Below are 21823 nucleotides of genomic sequence, written 5' to 3'. Positions count from 1 at the left end.
CAAATTAAGTGAATTGATGGCCCACATTGAGGTAAATAAATATGATCTGATAGCAATTACAGAGACGTGGCTGCAGGACAACAAAGACTGGGTCCTTAATATTGATGGGTACATGACATTCAAGAAATGTAAGAAGCTAGGTAAAGGTGGAGGGGTAACACTGTTAATCAAAGAGGGCATTGGTGCAATAATTTGAATTGGCCTTGGTCCAGGAGTCCAGTATAAGATAAAGTATTCAAGAGAAAATATTGTGTGCTTGTGATAAAGGGACGGCAATAGTCATGGGTGATTTTAATCTACATATAAACTGGAAAAATCAGGTTGGCAGTAGTAACCTGGATGAGGAGTTCTTAGAATGCTTTTGAGATAGTTTCTTAGAGCATTATGTTCTGGAACCAACCAGAGAGCAGAATATATTAGACTTGGTATTGTGTAACGTGACAGGATTAATTAATGACCTCAGAATAAAGGCACCTCTGCGTAGTAGCAACCACAATATGATTGAATTTTACATCCAGTTTGAAAGGAAGAAGAGTGGGTCTAAGACAAGTATTTTAAACTTAAATAAGGGCAATTATGTGGGGATGAAAGCTGAGCTAACTGAAGTGAACTGGGAAACTAGGCTAGAGGATAGGTCAAGAGAGAAGCAGTGGCAGACAATTAAGGGGACATTTCGGAGTGTTTAGAATAAGTATATTCCTGCTTTAGATAAAACTTCTAAGGGGAGGACCCACCATCCGTGGTTAATTAAAGATGTTAAGAAAAGCATCAAACTTAAGGAAAAAGCATACAACTCCACAAAGATGTGTGGCAGGACAGATGATTGGACAGAATATAAAAAATGGCAGAGAATGACTAAAAGGTTAATCAGGAAAAAGAAATTAGAGTATGAGAAGCCAGCTAGAAATGTAAAAACAGATAGCAAGAGTTTCTATAGGTATTTAAAAAGGAAAAGAGTAAGTAAAGTGAGTGTTGGTCCTCTAGAGAGTGACAGTTGGGGAATGTAATAGTAGATAATAAGGAAATGGTGGAAGAAATGAACAAATATTTTGCTTCTGCGTTCACTATAGAGGATACAAGAACATCCTAGTAATACTGTGAATCAGGAGGTGGACAGGAGAAAGGAACTTGGTGAAGTTGGAATCAATAGGGAAACGGTACTGAGCAAATTAATGGAGCTGCGGGTTGGCAAGTATCCAGGTCCTGACGGACTACATCCTTGGGTCTTTACAGAGGTGGCTAATGAGGTAGTCAATGCGCTGGTGTTAATTTTCCAAAATTCACTAGATTCTGGGAAGGTTCCATCAGATTGGAAAGTGGCAAATATAACCTCTCTATTCAAGAAGGGAGGGAGGCAGAAAAGAGGAAACTCTAGGCCAGTTAGCTTGACGTATGTCATGGGGAAGTTATTAGAATCAACCATTATGGAGGTTATAGCTGGGCACTTAGAAGAGCTCAAGGTAATAGGAAAGAGTCAGCATGGTTTTGTGAAAGGAAAATCATGTTTAAACAATTTATTGGAGTTTTTTGAAGGGGTAACATGTGCAGTGGATAAAGGGGAGCCTGTAGACATGCTATACTTGGATTTCCAGAAGGCATTTAATAAGGTACCACATCAAAGATTATGATGAAAAATAAAAGTGTATGGTGTAGGGGGTAACATATTAGCATGGATAAAAGATTGGTTGGCTGGCAGAAAGCAGAGGGTGTGCATAAATGGGTCTTTTCCTGATTGGCAGGATGTAGCGAGTGGAGTCCCATGGGGATCTGTAGGGGGCTTCAACTTTTTACAATTTACATCAATGACTTAGGTAAGGGGAGTGAAGACACGGTCGCTAAATTTGCAGATGACACAAAGATAGGTAGGAAAGTATGTTGTGAAGAGGACATGAGCAGGCTGCAGATGGATATAGATAGGTTGAGTGAGTGGGCAAAGATCTAGCAAATGGAGTTTAATGTGGGAAAATGTGAAGTTGTTCGCTTTGGCAGGAAGAACAAAAAAGCAGAGTACTACTTAACTGGAGAACGGCTGCATAATTCTGAAGTGCAGAGGGATCTCGGTGTTCTAGTGCATGAGTCACAAAAAGTTAGTATGCAGGTACAACAAGTAATTAAGAAGGCTAAGGAATGCTATCCTTTGTTATGAGAGGGATTGAACATAAAAGTCAGGATGTTATGCTACAGTTATACAGGGTATTGTTGAGACCGCACCTCGAATACTGTGTGCAGTTTTGGTCCCCTTATTTAAATGCATTGGAGGCAGTTCAAATGAGGTTTATTAGATTGATACCTGGAATGAGTGGGTTGTCTTATGAGGAAAGGTTGGACAGACTGGGCTTGTTTCCACTGGAATTTAGAAGAATGAGGGGTGATTTGATTGAAGTATACAAGATCCTGAACATCCTTGACAAGGTTGACGTCGAAAGGATGTTTCCTCTTGTGGGAGAGTCCAGAACTGGGGGTGCTGTTTTAAAATTAGGGGATGCCCTTTTAGGACATCCCTTTTAGGGATGAGGAGAAAATTTTTCTCTCAGAGGATTGTGCGACTTTGGAATTCTCTGCCTCAGACGGCGGAGGGGGTGGGGTCATTGAATATTTTTAAGGCAGAGGTAGATAGATTCATTTTAGGCAAGGGAATCAAAGGTTATCGGGGTTAAATAGGAACATGGAAATTGAAAGGCAAGAAGATTAGCCATGATCTTATTGAAAGGTGGAGCAGGCTTGAAGGGCTCAATGGTCTAATCCTGTTCCTATTTCTTATGTTATTATATCCAGATGCTATAACAATCTGATGCACTACCATTCACTTTCATCTGCTGAAACTTGATACAGTTTCCAATTCCTCATTAACACCTTACCTTTAAGATAATAACACTCTGGAATACATTCGGCCTCTGTTTCTGAGTAAGTTGTCTGACATAACTGCTTTATTCAGGGATCCTTTTGTTGTAACTCTACCAACTTCCTTGAGCTAAACAATTCAGCTTCATTCTCTTCAATTCTTTCTCCCTAAACAATCTTATCAAAGATAATATAAGCTAATTGAACGTCAACACATTTTCCCTGCCTTTTAACTTTTTCTTCTTCCTGTTTCCACCTGTGAGTCTGTGATCTGTTATTACACAATGTGGAAACAATCTAGGATGCATTTTCTTCAACACTTCTGTTGAATGCACCTCCATAGGCTGCTCAACCACCACAGGCATCACCCACATCTGTGACCCAGCTATATATTTACCTAAAATAAACTGAACCCCTACAATGGGCAATTTTTCCACTGTTCTAACAATCACCTCACCGGTTTTCCACTTACTCTTTAGATTTACCTTTCACAGTGGAATAAGTTTAGCATCTCCATCAACCCCACTTATTATCACCTGTTCCCGCAATACTCCCTATACTTCCTGTTATCACCTTTTCCTGCAATATCCCCTATCACTGTCCCACAACATTAAGTATTGACTAGCACCTGTGTCTCTTAAAATTTTAATATCTTCACCTGCTCCATCTTGTACACATGGAAAGACTTCCCCTTTGCATAGAAAATCTTTAAACATTTCTGCAACCTGCTCTTTAGAACTCCCTTGGGTAAATTGTGAACACATTCCCGTTTCTTTACTAATCACTGATTCTTCCTGATTCACCTGTACACAAACCACTCATTTTTCTCATGCCTGCACCTCAGAACCCACAGTACTTTTACTTCCAGAACTTTTCTGCATTCCAATTACTGTAACAGATTTTCCCTGTAACTTCCAACACATTGACTTTGTGTGCCCAACCTTATTACAATGAAAACACCTCAATTTTCAAGTGTCACTTCTATCCTCAGCACCTTCCTTTTTAATCTGAGAAAAAACTTCCTGAGAATTTCCAAATACTCCTTCTCTTCCATGACTACCTATCTTCCTTTCACTTTCCCATTTCCTAGCCTTTTCTGATTAAAAAGGGTGACAAAAGAAAGCTTTAGATCTATGAACTGACTCATAATCACCAGCTATCTCTGCTGCTTGTCTTACTATGTTAACCCTCTGTTCCTCCACGAGTTCTCACTCTCGAAGGAACTGAATCTTTAAATTCCTCTGAAATAATTACTTCTCAAAGAGCTGCATATGTTGTCTCTACTTTTAATGCCCGTATCCACCAGTCAAAATTACTTTGCTTTATTCTTTCAAACTCAATATACATTTGCCCAGGCTATTTCCTTATATTCCTAAATTTCTTCCTGTACACCTCAGGAACCAAATCATAAGCACTCAAAATAGCCTTTTTCACTGCATCATAATCCACCAACCCTTCCTCTGACAGTGAAGCATAAACCTCATGAGCTTTACCCATTAACCTAGACTGTAAAAGCAATGTCCAGATTTCTTGTGGCCATTTCATCGGCTTAGCTACCTTCTCAAATGAAATAAAGGACGCCTCTACGACTTCAGAAGATCTGGCACAAATTTAAACATTGCCCCACTGGGTTTTAGGTTGCAGATTTTTTATCATCAGAACTTTCCTCAGCATCTGTGATCTCTTTTTTTAAGGTCTAGCCATTTACACCAATATTCCCTTTCTCTCTCCTTCTCTCTTTCCTCCATTGCCAACTTCTCGCTCTGGAGGTCAAGTTCTTGCATTTCCATTTCTCTTTGAAATATTCTCTCTTTTTTCTCTTTCTTTTCCTTTCTCTGCCCTTTCCATTTCTTTTTCTGTTGCCTCTAGTTCAAGTTTTTTTCATTTCCATTGCTTGTTCAAGTTCAAGCTTCTTCATTTGTAACTGAAGTCTCACTACATCCAGCTGTGACTCACTAGTGTCAGGTGTCACTTCCAATTTCAAATGCTGTGCTATCACTTCAAATCTGTCTGGTTTCTTTGCCCCTACAGGTTACCTCAACTGCAACTTACTTGCCAATTCTGTTAACTTACCCACAGATACTTTCGGTAACTCAGAGGTAGGTCTTCTACTTCCAAAAAAGTTTTAGTCTATGATACAGCCGTTTTTGCAGTCTCACCACTTTAAAATCCCTCACACCAACTCTTGAATTCAATGTGTTATTTATCATCGTAACCTTAAGATTCACCAACTCCAAACCAAATCAAGGAATTTCAAATATCCTGCAAAGAGCCCCCAATTTGTTTGTGTGCCAGGTGGACCAAATCGACATGGGAAACCTGGTCGTGCTGCCAAACAGTTTTGCAAATTGTATGTATTACAAGATGTGTGCACTGAATTCAGAAGTAATAAGTCCACCAAGAGCTTTAGAGATTTTAAAAAATTAAAATACAATATTTATTAACAAGATAAAAGATATCAAGCACATACATAAGACTAGTTATTTACTAATATAGCTGCTAAAATTCCCAATTAACCGGACCCCCAGTTACATCCACCTTAAGACAACAGTCCAAAATAGAATTTAGATTTGAAACAGAACCAGCAAGCCAACACAATATCCACATGACAGTAGAATACCAAATGGCTTTTCCCCAACTTCACTTTCATTATATAGCAGACTTATGCACAAATGGCCGGAGGCTTCATTAAGATTATTTCACATACTCCTGTTAGATCTTACTTGGTCTTCTCCCACAGAGCCTTTCATTCTCTTTTATATATGTTTCTCTATTTTAATATGTGAACTCTATTATTCCAAAAGTCTTTGAAACTGTATCTTCCTCATAATATAAAAATTTTCATGTTGTCAATATAATATTGTCAGTAACCTTTGGAAAAAATAACCACATTCCTTAGCCTCTGGCTAGTTGCAAACAGATTAAGATCCCTTTGAAATCCAACAATCCCTTTATTTATCTAAGAATGCAAATTCCCTTCACACTTACATGCTAAGCCAGCTTCCATGTTTACTCATTAGCATGTCAAGCACAATTCTATACCTTGCTTCTTTTGATAATCTCAAGCTTGCAGTCTACTTGACTACAACTGTAATTAAATCACACAGAAATCACACTCAACTATACTTACCTCCATAAACCTACTTCACAATAAACTAGAAAATTATTGCAAAAATTATTATACTTTCATCACAAAGTTTACAAATAGATTGGGGTCAACATGAAACACGCTTCTGCTGAGTACAAATAATTTCAGTTATTTTCTCTTTCCTACAACAGGTTAATGCGTGCATTTTATATGACAGGGCATCTTTTACATTCCTAAAGAGTTTTATTTTGTGATATGGAAAAAGAGCAGCACGTGCCCAAAATCTGAAACTGTATTTTCCATTTAGGGATGTGGGCAGACGTGCTCTCCATTTCCAGCATTCTCCTTCTTAGCCGCTGTCTTGTGATCTGAGATAGAAGTGCATGTGTAGAGTCAGAAGAGAACTACTTTGTGTTCAACTATGATAGTTGTATCATGAAAACCACAATACATAGGCCTGAATTTTCATGGAGACTGAAGAGCTCCGCACCCTAGCCAAAATGGTGCCGGATCCCCGATTCCCAAGTCCAGCCCCAATATCTAGTACCTACCATTTTCACCAGGGGGTAGGGGGGCGGGGAATGTACATCACAGATCTGCATTTTACAGAGGCAGCAGCACATTTAAAAGCACAACTGCCTTTATTCAAAAGTTACTTTTAACACCAAGGTCACAATTCTTGTGATTAATGAATTTTGAGGGAAAGCGCTAAACCTGCCACAGTTCTTTGGAGAGGTCAGGTACTCTTTTGAAAAGGTCAGGTACTCCATTGGGATTGTTAAGAGTAGACATGAGTGTGCGCAAAAAGTGGGTAAAGTCTGTTAAGCTGTCATCATTTAAATCCTCTGCTCTTTAAATTTTGAAAAAAAACCTGCAGTTGAAATAAAAGTCAGTGCTTGCAATTTCAATGGCTGTTTGTTGACCTAAGTGCTATCATTATAGTATTACCACTACATGACTGCTTCCACAATCTATCACTATCACAGTGAGGGGCTTGTAAGTTTACAGTTTGATTAACAACGTCAAGTGGTTATAAAGGATTTAGCTGTCTCTAATGTGGGGCTATGAATACAAATGTAAATTTTTATTAGAGATTAAGTACTTGAAGAGAGTTAAATGTACTGAATGGGCTTTTATCAATTAGTGTATTTTTAATATAGTAAAGTCTGTAACAGATACTTGGAACTTTATTGTATTTAATCTCAGCATGGCCCCTAGATGTGCTCACGGTGGATACTGAGTGAGTTGGCATGGAGGGTGTAAGGGCAAAAGATGGTGGATGGGGAAGGGCATAAGTTGGGATGGGGCTATATAGAGCCATGGGGTTGGATTAAGGGACATAGGTTGGCATGGGGTGTATTACAGAAAAATAGTTAAGTCTTGCCTGAATAGCAGAAAATGTTGGAGGTCAAGTGGGGCCTAGTGTGGAAATGGTCTCCCTATCAGCAATTATATTTTCTCATAGGGTACTGAAATTGTGCTGCCCCCAGAAAAATGGAAGCCTTGGTGAGAGACACTGGCATGGGGGAGGCAAGTTGGAGGCATGAAGTGGCATGAGTTGGCATGGATGGGGCATGGAATGTGGGTGGGCAGCTGAGGGGGTATAAGGGGAGACGGCTAGAGGGGCTTAAATTTTTCTATTATAATTCCAGAGCATCAAGGCACTTTTAAATGGCTTCACTGCATTTGGCAGGCCCTGTGGCTGCATCAGCACCATTTTCGGGTTGCAACGGGCCCAGCTCCAGTTAACAGCCCCACCCTTTGCTCCCGGCCACAGAAACGAAAATCCAGTCATTGGGGAAGCTTCTCCCAGGTCAGGTTTGAGGAGTCTGGAGTTGCAACTCGTGAGTGATTATTTGGGCCTTTGTGTCCAGACCCACAATGAATATTAGATTACCTAGGTTAGATGCAGTCTAACATAGATAGCACTTGTTTCTTTGAAACAAAGTTAATTCTTTGCATAAAGATCCTCCCACAGGGAAATGATTTGAATCCAGCATTTCCCTATTCATTTAACTTCAGTAAAGTAGTTCAAAAATAGAAGGCAAGAATCTGAGATTCTACAGCTTCAGGCAAGCACTACAGTACCAAATTGCTTAGTTCTAAACTATCAAATAAAAAGGAAACTTTATGATTGCACATGCACTGCTTTAGGTCACCGACATATTAAATGGCATCTGTTACTTAGCGATCACCAGCAGTAGGATCAGTTGTTATGTTGTGTGTCCAGGAATGATAATATAAAACATATACTGCTACTAATTTTTTTTAACTTTACTCCTACATAACTACTCTTAAATTTGGACTGATGACCAAAAGCTAGCTAAAGGGGTAGATTTAAAGGAACATTTAAAGGAGGATAGGGAAAGAGGAAAGATATGGGAAGCAATTCTAGAAGTTAGGGCTTAGGCAATTGAAGGCACAGCTGTCAATGGTAAAGTGATGAAAATCCAGGAAATGCAAGAAAACAAACAAGAATTGTATTCATACAGTACCTTTTATATCACTAGATATCCCAAAGCCAATGAAGTACTTTTATTAGTACAGTCGCTGCTGTAATGTCGGAAACGTGGGAGCCAATCTTGTATATATGAAACTCCTACAAACTACAATGTGACAATGACCAGATAATCTACTTATTTGCCATGTGGATTGAGAGATAAATATTTGCCATTGGGGATAAACCCCCTGCTCTTCAAAATACCACATAGGATTTTTTACATCGACCTGAGAGGGCAAATGGGTCTCAATTTTAACATCTGATCCAAAGGACAGTGCAGCACTCCCTAAGCGCTGCACTAGGCTGTCAGCCTAGATTTTTGTGCTCAAGTCCTGGAGTGGGACTTGAACCCACAATGAGAGGCAAGAACTGGAGGAGTGCAGAGGTTTCTGAGGGTTGTAGGCTAGGAGGAAGTCACAGAAACAGGCAAGGGCAAAGCCAGGGAGGGGTTTGAAAAAAATAATTTGAAGTTTCAATTCAACGCTGATGTAGTTCATTAGGCCACTGTGAGCGCAGGGGTGGTGGGTGAATAGGATTTGGTGCAAGCTGAGTTACAGGCATCAGAGTTATGGATGAACATGTTTATTGAAATTGCAAAGTGGGAAAACTCCCAGGAGAACATTGGGATACCTGAGTCTAGAAATAACGAAAACATGCATGGAGGGTTTCAATAACATCTTCGTCTATGGCATGGGTGGATATGGGCAATGTTGCAAGGTGGTAGCTGGCAATTTTGATGATGGAGAGGATATGGGGTCAGAAAGTCAGCTGAGAATCAAAAAGGACATGCAAGGTCATGCTTCAGCCTTGGACAGTGGCCATGGAGATGGTCGATTTGGAGGTTCGGAAAGGGAGTTTGTGACAAGGATTGAAGACAATGACTTCAATGTTCAACCAGAGGAAACTTCTGCTCATCCAATACTAGCTGTTGGCAATGCAGCAGAAAATATGAATCATGTAATATTTCCTTTTAAAGAAAGGAAAATGATATGCTACTTAAGTATTGGAGGAAAAGTGAGATGGTGGCTGAAACTTTGGCACCATGATTCCCCCAGTCAAGTACAAAATATACAATGTTGGCAAAAAATGAGATGGTGCATTAGGATTCCATTACCTTCATGCGAAAGTATGCAGGGTTATTCAACAAAAATTACAGCTCATTAATCTCTATGGAAAATCAAGTGCTGATAAATATTTGAGGCAAAAATTACACTCACAGGGACCTAAAAGGTGGCAAAAAATGGGATGGCGCGTTAGGATTCCTTTTTCTTCATGCTAAAGTTTGCAGTGTCGCTAACCAAAAGCGACAGCTCATTAATCTCTATGGCAAATTAAGTGCTGATAAATATTTGAGGCAAAAAATTACATTCATAGGGACATATAAATTTGCAAAAAAGGTCTGACAATAACTTGCTCAGCACTAAAATGAAACTCAGATAAACTGAACTCCTACAATTCCCATCATCCAGATTATAACAAAGAAAAATATATGCCAGCAGCCAAATCGCAAAACCAATTGTGAGGCATTCAGCTGCGTAAATTTACAATCACAGCCAGAGATCGTGAACTCCTGAGCATGGTAGGTTTGGTGAAAGCATGCACATAGAGAAATTTAGTGGCCTGAATTTCGCGCTCCTCAGGCATGTATGATCAGCGGACAGGAAGCATCCACAGTGACTTCCGTCCAGAAATGTTGTAACAACGCAATTTCATGCTGGTTGGCCAATCAAGGTCCGGCCAGCATGAAATGTTCCCGGACATTGGTACAGAGCTGCTGATGGGGACGGAAGCATGGTGGGCATCAGATGGAATCGGGGGGTATAAAATGAGCCCAGGCAGTTGCCTGAAGGCTGCCAGGAGTTGGGGAGGAGCTTAACGGAGCTGTTGATGAGATTGGAAAATTTGACATAAGTGACGGCCTCGGCATCCAGGCAGGATGCTAAAGCTGGTGGGCACTCTGCCCTGCGATTCTCAGATGACTGCCTGCGCACTCTAATGGAGTCAGTGAGTGCCCGGTGTGAAATACTCATGCGTGGAATGGCATTAGAGGCCACCCCCCACCATCCCCAGATGAAGGAGGCCTGGACGGAGATGGCTACCCAGGTGAATGGACATGATGTGGTGCGCTGCACATGAATCCAGTGCCAGAAATGGTTCAATGATCTTCAGCACCCCAAAAGGGTGAATACCAACTTAGCATGGAACTCAGTATAGATGTCTTGGAGGGTCGCTGTAGGTTGTGGCACTCAGGGGTGTGAGATGTATAGTGCCAAATGGCACATTTCGCTGTGTTTGCTAAAGGTGAGGAATGTCAATCTGATGGGCACCTCAAGCTGGCTCTCCAGGAGGGTGGAGGGGGCGGTTGGGTTGCAAGGCAGGAATAGTGTTGCAGGTAGAGGATGGACAAATGAATACACTTGCTTACGTTCAGAAGAGAAGCCATAACACACTGCAGCGCACACAAACGGATGGTGGGATGCCCAACATGGATGCCCTGGACATGGAATGCAAGCGAGGAGCAAGGCCCTCAGATCTCAGAAAGGCAGGGGTTGGTAAGAGTGCAGTAGGCAGATGAGATACTGGGGAAGTGTGCAAGAAGGGCAAGGTTGTGGCATTTCCGAAGAGAATTTCAAATCCAGAGTACCCATTACTTGGCCGCTCACAGTGCCACAGCGAAGCATGTGTCTGCTTCGGCATAGGAAACATCATACTTGCACAGACATTGGTGGTGATGTTCTTAACTGACGTATTCTGTTTCTCCCTCAGAGGCGCCATCCTCATGGCATACAGCTGACCTGGAGGACCCACACTTGACGCCCGAAGAGGAACTGCTGAGTGATGTACCAGCATCACATCCGTTCTCTGTACCAAGCACCACCACAGATACACGCACATTGGTGGGCTATGGAGCGTCAGCTCTGTTTGGAGTGCACTGAGGTGAGGGCACATCACACTCGCATAGCAGCTGTTGGAGGTAGAGAGTGCCCAGGATGCTGGCAGTCAGAGGACTGCTGGAGACCAGGACTATGCTGAGCTGAGGCAGATGATGAGCCTCTGGGGTCGTCCATCAGATAGCAGATGCTGGATGTCCAGCGGGATGCAAAGGAAGATTTGGCTGAGATCCCAGAGGGTCTGCATGCCATAGTATATGTCATGGAGCAGTCCATGCGGAGCTTGAGCACTGTGTTGACCCTAAACACTGAGTGCATAGCCTCCTCCATTGAGAGAGTGATGATTCTCATGGAGAGGCAGCTTCAGGAACAGAACCATGGCCTCCTGGGGTCACATTCGGACCTGAAAGCTCACACACCGGCTCTGACCTCAGGAGGTTACTGTGAGTATGAGAAATGGATGAGGCACCGAGTCTCTCTGCTAGGTCCCTGTCCATCAATGGCAAGCAGGGAGGTCCAGACCGGCTTCATGCTGGTGAATGAGCTGCCTGTCGTCTCTGTGGGCTCTTTTTACAGCGCTCCTCCGCCCATCTGCTAGTGATGATGGCATCTTCTGAGGTCGCAACGACTGAGGAGTGCGATCCTCCCAAGTGGAGCCTGCTCAGGCCCCGCCAACCAGAGGATGACCACTAAGGTCATCAGGGCCAATACAACAGCAAAGTCAGCAACCTGCTTCCAATGCCACTGCCAGCAAGGGTAAAGCGCTGAGACGTAGCACTCACAAGCATAAGTTTAAGGCATTGTGAGCACAGGATGGGGTTTTCATGGGGGACACGCATTCATTTCATCGCTGCTATTATTATTGTGTGACTTTGGCAACTATATTAATGTTTTGTTCCTTGTTTGAAACTTTGGTAAAGATATAAAGCAAGATTTTGTTTCAACTCCCTCAGCATCACTCATGTTTCCATTGTTGCAGGCCTCATCAGTGCTTTATGACAGATGGCAGGGACAGCAAATTTTATTAGAGAGGTTCTGAGGCGTCATTGGGGTCACGGCATTGCCTTTTCAGAAATGTGTGTGATGGAGGAGGTGCCCTTGGCAGCCTAGCTGAAGGAACATTGAATCAAGGCCTCCCTGCCTCCTTGAATGTTCATCAAGTCTGCCTCCTCGTCCTCACCATGTGCCTACCCGGACTCCTCATCTTTTGCATCTGCAGAGTCTTCCTCTGAGGCGTGTGGAGCTGCCTCGGTATCCTCATCCTCGAGTGGTCCCCCTTTGCCAGTGCCAGATTGTGCAGAATAAAGCAGACTCTGATGAAAGGTGACACATGCTCTGGAGGATATTGCAGGGAACCCCTGGAATTGTCCAGGCATCGGAACCTCATCTTCAGTAGCTCTATTGTCCTCTCAACCACTGCCCTTGTGGAGGCATGATTCCAACTGTATCTCTCTTCTGCCTCTGTCCTAGGGTGACGGAGTGGCATCATGAGCCACTTTTTGAACGGATACCCTTTGTCACCCAGCAACCAACCATCCAGCCGAGCTGGAGCCACAAACAGCCTTGGCACCTGGGAGTGTCACAGTGTGTATGCATCATGGGCTGCCAGAATACCTTGCACAGATTTGCAATCTGGGTCTTATGGTCACATACTATCTGCACTTTCATGGAATGGTAACCCTTCTGATTCATAGATGGCACCTGGCTGACCCGCTGGTGCCTGGATGGCCACAAGTGCAGTCGATGGCACCCAGGATGCGGGGAAAACCCAGCAATAGCTGCAAAGCCTCTGGCTCACTCAGCCAGGCTGGCTTGGTCTGTCTGGTAATGAATAAATATGAGGACCCATCTGAACAAAGCGTCAGTTACGAGTTTGACACAGCTATGGACAGCTGACACACCACACAGATCCTCCACTGACTCCTGGAAAGAACTGGATGCATAAACATTGAGGACTACTGTGATCTTCAGAGCCACTGGCATTGGGTGCCCACCCACACAGTTGGAGGTAATCTCCGGCCCAATCATATGGTATAATGATGTCACGGTGTCCTTTGAGAGACAAAGTCCCTGCCACTAGACCTCAGACATGTTGAGGTAGCTGGATTGCTGCCTGTGCCGCAGGATTGTGGCATCTGCTGCACTCCCTTCACCTTGCGGCCCCTGCACCCCCCCCCACCCCACCGTGCCTACGGCTCTCCTCCCACAGGTGATCAGGCCTGTGATGCTGCCTGTGGACACCTGGCCTCCTCCCACTTCTGCCCCTATCTTCCTCAGAGGAGGAGGTGCCCCCAGCGGAGTACTCAAACCTCATCAGTGAGATGCAGATGGCACTGCCTCGTGCACTGAAGGCTCCACTGGGCACAAATGCTCCAACAGAGTTGACAAAACAAAAGGGTCCTCAGAACAAGGCTAACAAAACAAATATTTCAGAAGAAACCAGAGGAAAAGGTCTGAAATCTCAGCAATAAAGCATCAGCAAACTCTCACCTGTAAACTTAACACATAATTCACACAGCCAATGTTCCTGCCCCCTTTTATCCTGCCCTTGGACAAATAAAGTGACAAAACAGGATGGCCAACTGCCCGTGTGCAAACAAAAAAGTTGCAGGGCAACGTAAAATTCAAATCAATTGCCCTTTTATTTGCCTCAAATGACTAATTAGATGTCAGCAGGCATGCTGCCAACTCCCGTGCGTACCCGCTGACTATACTATCGCATGTGTGCACCCGACATCATCATATGCAATTTAACATCCTTCCAGGTCAGCCGTGTGCCCAAAACTGACGTCAAATTCTGGCCACTGTGTCTACTTGGTTAATTTGTTAGTGGATAAAATGAGAGAACACTTTAATTTAAACTAGGAAATCATAATGTGGAGAAAACCAAGCCAAGTCCTATAAATTCCTGGGGTCAGGACATTGCTGGCCTTGGCTCATCAGCATAACCTGGCTGATTTTTTTACCTTAAATTGATGACAAAAATGTATACCCAGGCTGGACTAGAAGTAGGTGGGTGAGGGGAAAAATAAGTTTTGAGTTAAACAACTTGCTTCAGCATTAGCTCGTTTCATTTCCATTCTAGCAAAGGAGCCAGTAACATCAGCACACTCTTAGTAGCTATTGCCCTGCAAATTCAGCATTGAGAGATTTAATTAGAAACATACCTTTCAAATCCTTACTCCAACCCATGCTTCCAGTGCAATTTAAAATTAGCCCAGCTGCATAGCTACATAAGGAGAAAATTTAAAATAAGCAGCACAAGTCAGGATGGAGTTGGAAGGGACAGCTATCATTGGAAGATTGGTACAATAACTGAAATAGTTGACGACTCCAACTGACAAAGATAAGAAAGTCCGTGAGTTTAAGCTACAGGATATTATTGCATGTCTGATACTACTTCAAGTTTTTTGGGTGGAGTTGGGTGAGAGGAAGGTCAGAGATGATAAGCATGCTGATGAGAGGACATAATTTAATGTGAACAATGTAACAGAAGCGTTAGTGATTTGAAATTGTAAGTTTATGATATCACATGACTGGCACAAAAGTATCAGACATTTTAAAGGCAGGATATTGCTGCTAAAGCTCCATTCAATGTCATAGGAAAAAAGGAATTGACATTGCTCAAGGGTAATAAAATCTACCCACTTTCTGCCTTCCTTATGTTCAATAAAGATATGTCTAGGCAAAATAATGGAATGGAAGAGCATTCCCTTTCCTTTTGACACACAGAAGAGTAACTTCAAGCATTAAATCATTCCCTGACACATGAAAATACCAAATGCAGGATTTTGTGTTTTCAAGGATATGTCTGCAAAAGCTTATGCACTGTTTGAATTCATTCTCAGGATTTTGCAGTGCTACCATGGCCAACATTATTGTCCAGCTTCATAGTCACCTGTACTGTCAATTTTATTTTTAATTTCTGGATTTTTAAAAAACTGAATTTAAATTCTCATGGTGGAATTTGAACTTACATCCTTTGGATTAGTAATTCAACATAACCACTACATTACAGTACTCAAAATTATCTGCTTCCTAAAATGGTTAAGCTTTTAAAGGAAAGGTATTCATTGGATTTGCGGTTGAACATTGCCAGTGTCATTCCAAATACTCCCAGTAGGGACTACTGCTAAACTTCCTTTGATGTAAGATAAACTACGGCCAGACCATATTTTAGAGACTTCCTAAGTTGGGGACGCACTGAGTTTCGGCAACCTTGAAAGTCAGTGACACCGAGGAAATGGTTGGTAGAGATAGTTTATTTTCATATTTCCAGGATCTAGAGTATTTTGATTTGTACAACTGATGACAGTGGGAAGTAGCTTAGACAGGACACAAGATGGCTTGAACCCACAAAGAGGATGCACAAAAATAGTTTTTTTAAAATCAATGCCCCTTATGGGAATCAAGAAATCACTGATTAATTTGGGGAAATCTACCAGGTCATCTGCGCAGAATCCCAGCAGATGCATGACAGGGCATATGTCAAAATACTCCAAATGGCCAAGTTTTGGGGTCCTGAGCCTTAGTAGCTTTGAAGCAGACAAACATTTTACCCTCATCTGACTCAACGATACACTATCTTTTAAATCTGTATTGAATAATCTGATTTTAAATGTGAAGTAATTTAGCTGGAACTGTAAGATTGAAACTACATGTATCTGGATAAAGCTCACAAGTGAAACAAACATGATTAAAGCATGCTGTGTTTATTAATAAGACATAATTTATCATTGTATTGACATTCATGATCTACATGCTCACAGCAGTTTTTTTAAAACACGCTAATACTCACACATAAAAAGGGGATTGATCATCACCAGGTGCACAAGGAGATCTAGAATGTGAAAAGCATATGACGCAGCATCTTTTACATTAGAGCCATATACCTTGCGCTAATTTTGTGAAAGATGCACACACATTAAATAAGGTCTAGATATGAACTAATAATACATACATGAAAATAATGGAGTGCTTTGTCTGCACTTAAAATTTATTTAGTCTGGTTAATGCCATACATACTAAAAACAAATCCATTTCATTTCATAGTTTTATATAGAGAATCATAGAGGACAGGATAAGTCCATTTTGTCAATGTGCTTGTGCTGTAAATAGCTATCCAATTACCATCAATCCTCTCCATTATCTCCCAGTTCTGCAATTCTTTTCTTTTTTAAGTATGTATCCTTTTCCCTTTTGAAAGTTACAGGTTAGGTGTCTCAAATCCATCTATCCAAAACAGGAGTTTTCCGAAAACAGGACATTTTTTTAAGCTGAAAATGGCACATTAAATATTCTTATCAAATTAGTAGAACAACTTACCAGCTTGTGTGGCAAGGTGCTGTATTGGCACGGTGGCACTCAGGACTGGTGATTGGCTTTGCGCGCTGGTTTTTCCCGTGCTCCGAGTGGCCTGAGCGACTCTTGACCCAATCTGCTCAACCTGACCCAACCTGAACCACCCAACCTGACCCAGCCCGAAAACCGGCAAGATTCGGAATCTGGCACAGACTGAGTCCCAAGTTGCCAGTTTTGGAAAACTATACCTGTATTATTGCATCTGCTTCCACCACCCCTTCAGGCAATGCATTACAGATCATAATTTACTGAGCAAAATAAAAATTTCCCCAACCTATCTCCAGCTTTTTTGCTAGCCTTATCACCTCCTGTTTTCACCCGTTAGTCTGTTTGTCTGTAAACAATATATTTCAAAAACTAATGGGCGGATTTCAACGAAACTTGGTGTATAGACAGTCGATGTCCCAAGGAAGAACTGGACAGTTTTTAGTGAAGATGTGGATCCAGGTCCAGATCCTAGAATTTTTTATAGGAACAATTCACATTGGGAATTGGAGGAATTGACTTTTTCTTTGTTGTGGTTTGTTTGGTTTAGAATATTGTTGATTGTTTTATAACCTTGTGGATTGTCTCAACTGTTGTGGTGGAATTTGTCAGTTGTCAAAATGTAAGCAGAGTTTTCAGAGCAGGCTCCTCCATGTGGATTGGCCTGAAGCCTCCTCAGTGAGATGGAAGCTCAAAATGAAAATATATAATTTTTCAGGTTTGTAATTGGAGACCATCAATCAGGCAGGGAAAAGCCTCAAGGAAGAGCTGCATAATTGTAATAATGTTGAGTTAACACAGCGTGGCAGAGGTATGCACTCTATTGAGTGCCTTCTTCACTTGTTAAATCTGTGTCTTCTAGTTACTGACCTTCCAGCAAGTAGAATCAATTGCCCCATGTAAAAGAGTTATCCCTTTACGCTGTTCTATTCAGTCCCTCAAATTTGCTCCACATTTCAATTAGATTGTGCTTAATCTGAATTTAACTCCATCCTCAACCCTCAATATCCGTGCCTGGCAAAAAATACAAGTTACCAGAACCCTTTCTTGCAAAAAATCAGAAGCTATTTTTTGCTTCTCCCAGTAACTCCTTCTATTCCTCGGGGACCAAATTCACCACAGAAAAAAAAAATCATGGGTACACTCATTCTTAGTGCCGTAATTGTAGCTCCTTGTTATGAGAAACGTGAGATGCAATCTCATTTAGAAATAACATCCCACCGAATGGAGGTTACACTACTTATACACATGAGGTTTCAGTCGCTGGATAAGTGAATATGAGATGAAATATAATGAAAGTAGAAAAAAATCCATTGACATTATGTAAATGTTTAAAATATTAATTATTTCAAAGATGCAATAAACTAACAAAGGTGAATTGACTTCCAATCCATTGGCAAGAATTGTGTTTTCAAAAATGAAGATATGAAGATGATTGTTGTATTTGCACAAGTACTATTAGTTGACTTTTTCTCAGTTCAAAACCTTGTGAATCCAATTTGTGCCAAATGAGGGGAGCGAAAAATCATAATATTCTTCTGAGGACATCCATTGAGAACAAGTAAGTAAAAGAGTTGTACATTGAAAAGTAACAAAATCTACTGTGGTAATAACATTTCAAACATTCCAACTAAAAGTAAGGAATTCCAGATATTCATTTTTCAATATTTTTAGCTGAGGCTTAAAATTTTCTTTGATCAACAGCCTAAAATTCCTTCTCATTTTTCCAAGTAGAATAGTTAAGGATATAAATCGTTCAACATGAAGGCACAATTAGTTTGCCAAGTTATCCTTGGATCAGGGTTTTTTGAATAGAAGAAACTGTTAAATCAGAGCTTTTATTGCTTTGATTAAGAATGTGTTTGCCTTGATGTGGCTATAATACAAAAGTCAGGGTGACCCAGGCAGCAAGTTGAACATTTGGCAAGGAGCACCTGACTCTGGAGATGGAATCCTAGGGATAAAATTAAAAATCTATGGAGCAAAGCACATAGTCATAGTCAAAGATCACTGGTTAGAAGAAGCACATACAAATACCCAGAATTCAAGCCTTAGTGGTTTAACATTTCAGTTTCTCAAATTGTATCAAATTTTCTTTGAAATGTATCTAAATAGACCACTAGATTACATTTTGCTTTCCAAATGTTTTTAAATATAAATTATTGTTAGAATTATCATTACTTTCTATGAAATTTTCAAAACTATTGAAACAAACTACTTTACTTTAATCTATGGCCCAGAGTTTGCCGTAATAATGATAGTGAAACTGTCCCATGTTCGTCGTCATTACTCCACTGACACTGACTTCAGCTTTTGGAATGCCTATACATGTAAAGTTAAAGGTAGAAAGCTGGGAGTTGCTGTCAGTGATTCTAGGCTTCTCTTAGAATGTGTTGTTAAAGTTCCCCAGATTGCAATCAAGTAGAAGTCAATGATCTGGTAGAAATATACACTTTTATGCTGTATGTTTTGCTGTAAAAACCCTTGAAATGAGATGTAATTGGGGTTTTAAGTTCATTATTATTCCTGAAGAGTGTCAGTGGCACTGAAAAATTAATTTAAAAATATTTGTGGAATGTCAAATTTCTCCATTAGAATAAAAAACATTTTTTTTAAATGTTATTTATATTCCAGCATCCACCTTAATCCCAAATATATGCCCCATTTATTTCACACTCTGAAACTTTACTTAATAGTTAATAACCCGGTGCATTTTACTTCCTAGCTTGCGGTCTTCGAGAATAATTCAACGTGATTGGCTGCTTACTCTACTTGAATACATGACTGTGGACCCTTGGTAATGGTAAATCCACGTCATAGAGATTACTAAATCTTTTTGGGCAACTTTTAAGTATAGTCAAAGCAGCCTATATACTGGTTTTAACATTAAGTATCTGGTCCCAACTCTTTGATATCCCTTGTCCTGGAGGGATTTAAATGTTCATAGCTTTTTACTTTATCACATGTCTATCGCCAATCACACTACTAATTGTCTGAGCTTTCATTTTTTGTCACTTACATTATGTCTGGTCCAATTAGAGAATGTCTTCGAAGCATCGCACGGGACTGTGCATTGTTGAGATTTGTAGTTGGCTCCCCATTGATTGCTAAGATGCAGTCACCTACCCCAATTCGGCCATCACGGCTGATAGAACCGCCATTAATAATATTACGCACCATCATTCCTGAGCCATCCTTACTGGCACTTACAGTCATTCCTACAAAATTAGAAAGGTATTTTAGAGTCATAAAGGTCTACAGAACAGAAAAAGGCCCTTCAGCCCATCGAGTCTGCGCGAGTCAAGCAAGTACCTAACTATTCTAATCCCATTTTCCAGCACTAGGCCCATAGCCTTGTTTGCCATGGCATCACAAGTGCACATCTAAATACTTCTCAAATGTTATGAGAATTTCTGCCTCTACCACCCTTTCAGGCAGTGAGTTCCAGATTCCCACCACCCTCTGAGTGAAAAAATTCTTCCTCACATCCCCTCTAAACTACCTGCCGCTTACCTTAAATCTATGCCCCTGGTTATTGATCCCTCCGCCAAGGGAAAAAGTTCCTTCCTGAATACCCTCTCTATGCCCCTCATAATTTTATACACCTCAATCATGTCCCCCGTCAGTCTCCTCTGCTCCAAGGAAAATAACCCCAGTCTATCCAATCTCTCCTCATAACTAAAACTCTCCAGCCCAGGCAACATCCTGGTAAATCTCCTCTGCACTCTCTCTTGTGCAATCTTATCCTTCCTATAATGCGGATTCCAGAACTTCACACAATACTCCAGCTGTGGCCTAACCACTGTTTTATACAATTCCAGCATAACCTCCCTGCTCTTATATTCTATGCCTCGGCTAATAAAGGCAAGTATCCCATATGCCTTCTTAACCACCTTATCTACCTGTCCTGCTACCTTAAGGGACCCCGGTGGCCATGCACACCAAGGTCCCTCTGATCCTCGGTACCTCCCAGGGTCTTACCATCCATCGTGTATTCCCAAGTGCATCAACTCACACTTATCCAGATTAAATTCCATTTGCCACTGATCAGCTCATCTGACCAGCCCTTCTATATCCTCCTGTAATCTAAGGCTATCGTCCTCATTATTTACCACCCCACCAATTTTAGTGTCTTCAGTGAACTTACTGATGAACCCTCTTACATTCAAGTCTAAATTGTTTATACATACCACAAACAGCAAGGGACCGATCCCTGTGAAACCCCACTGGACAAAGGCATCCATTCGCAAAAACACCCCTCAACCATCACCCTCTGCTTCCTGCCACTCAGTCAATCCTGGATCCAATTTGCCAAATTGCCTTGGATCCCATGGGCTTTTACCTTCGTTATCAGTCTCCCATGCGAGACCTTATCAAAAGCCTTGTTGAAGTCCAAGTAGATTACGTCAAATGCATTGCCCTCATCTACACACCTGGTCACCTCTTCGAAAAATTCAATTAAATTGGTCAGACATGACCTCCCCTTAACAAAACCATGCTGACTGTCCTTGATTAATCCCTGCCTCTCCAAGTGTAGATTAATTCTGTCCCTCAGAACTGCTTCCAATAGTTTCCCCACCCCTTAGATTAGACTGACTGGCCTATAGTTCCCTGGTTTATCCCTTCCTCCCTTCTTCAATAATGGTACCACATTGGCTGTCCTCCAGTCCTCTGGCACCTCTCCTGTGGCCAGAGAGGTACTGAAAATTATTGCCAGCACCCCTGCTATCTCCTCCCTTGCCTCACTCAGCAGCCTGGGATACATTTCATCCGGGTCTAGAAATTTATCTACTTTTAAGCCTGCCAGACCACTTAGAATCTCCTCCCTTTCTATGCCAATTTCTTTAATTATATCACAGTCCCTCTACCTGATTTCCATACCCACAACGTCACTCTCACTTGTGAACACTGACACAAAGTATTAATTTAGAACCCTACCTACGTCTTCTGGCTCCACACACAAATTACCACAATGGTCCTGAATGGGCCCTACTCTTTCCCTAGTTGTCCTCTTACTGTTAATGCACTTGTAAAATAACATGGGATTGTTCTTTGTTTACCTGCCAATGTTTTTTCATGCCCCCTTTTTGCTCTCCTAATTTCCTTTTTAAGTTATCCCCTACACATTCTATACTCCTCCAGGGCTTCCGCTGTTTT

General features: G+C 41.5%; 1 protein-coding gene across 4 annotated transcripts in view; it reads right to left on the bottom strand.

The window, feature by feature from the left end:
* LOC121276887 (multiple PDZ domain protein) overlaps positions 1-21823 on the bottom strand; it is a 413889-nt gene that overhangs the window by 172662 nt on the left and 219404 nt on the right. For all 4 annotated transcript variants that reach the window (XM_041185496.1, XM_041185497.1, XM_041185495.1 and 1 more), the window contains exons 23-24: positions 19686-19884; positions 16119-16160 (exon numbers count right to left, since the gene is read on the bottom strand). In XM_041185496.1, coding sequence (XP_041041430.1) covers positions 16119-16160; positions 19686-19884 — 241 coding nt within the window. The remainder of the gene's footprint in view (positions 1-16118; positions 16161-19685; positions 19885-21823) is intronic.

The sequence above is a fragment of the Carcharodon carcharias genome, chromosome 4 (assembly GCF_017639515.1).
Source record: "Carcharodon carcharias isolate sCarCar2 chromosome 4, sCarCar2.pri, whole genome shotgun sequence".
NCBI lineage: Eukaryota > Metazoa > Chordata > Chondrichthyes > Lamniformes > Lamnidae > Carcharodon > Carcharodon carcharias.
This window is presented reverse-complemented; position numbering and strand designations above follow the sequence as displayed.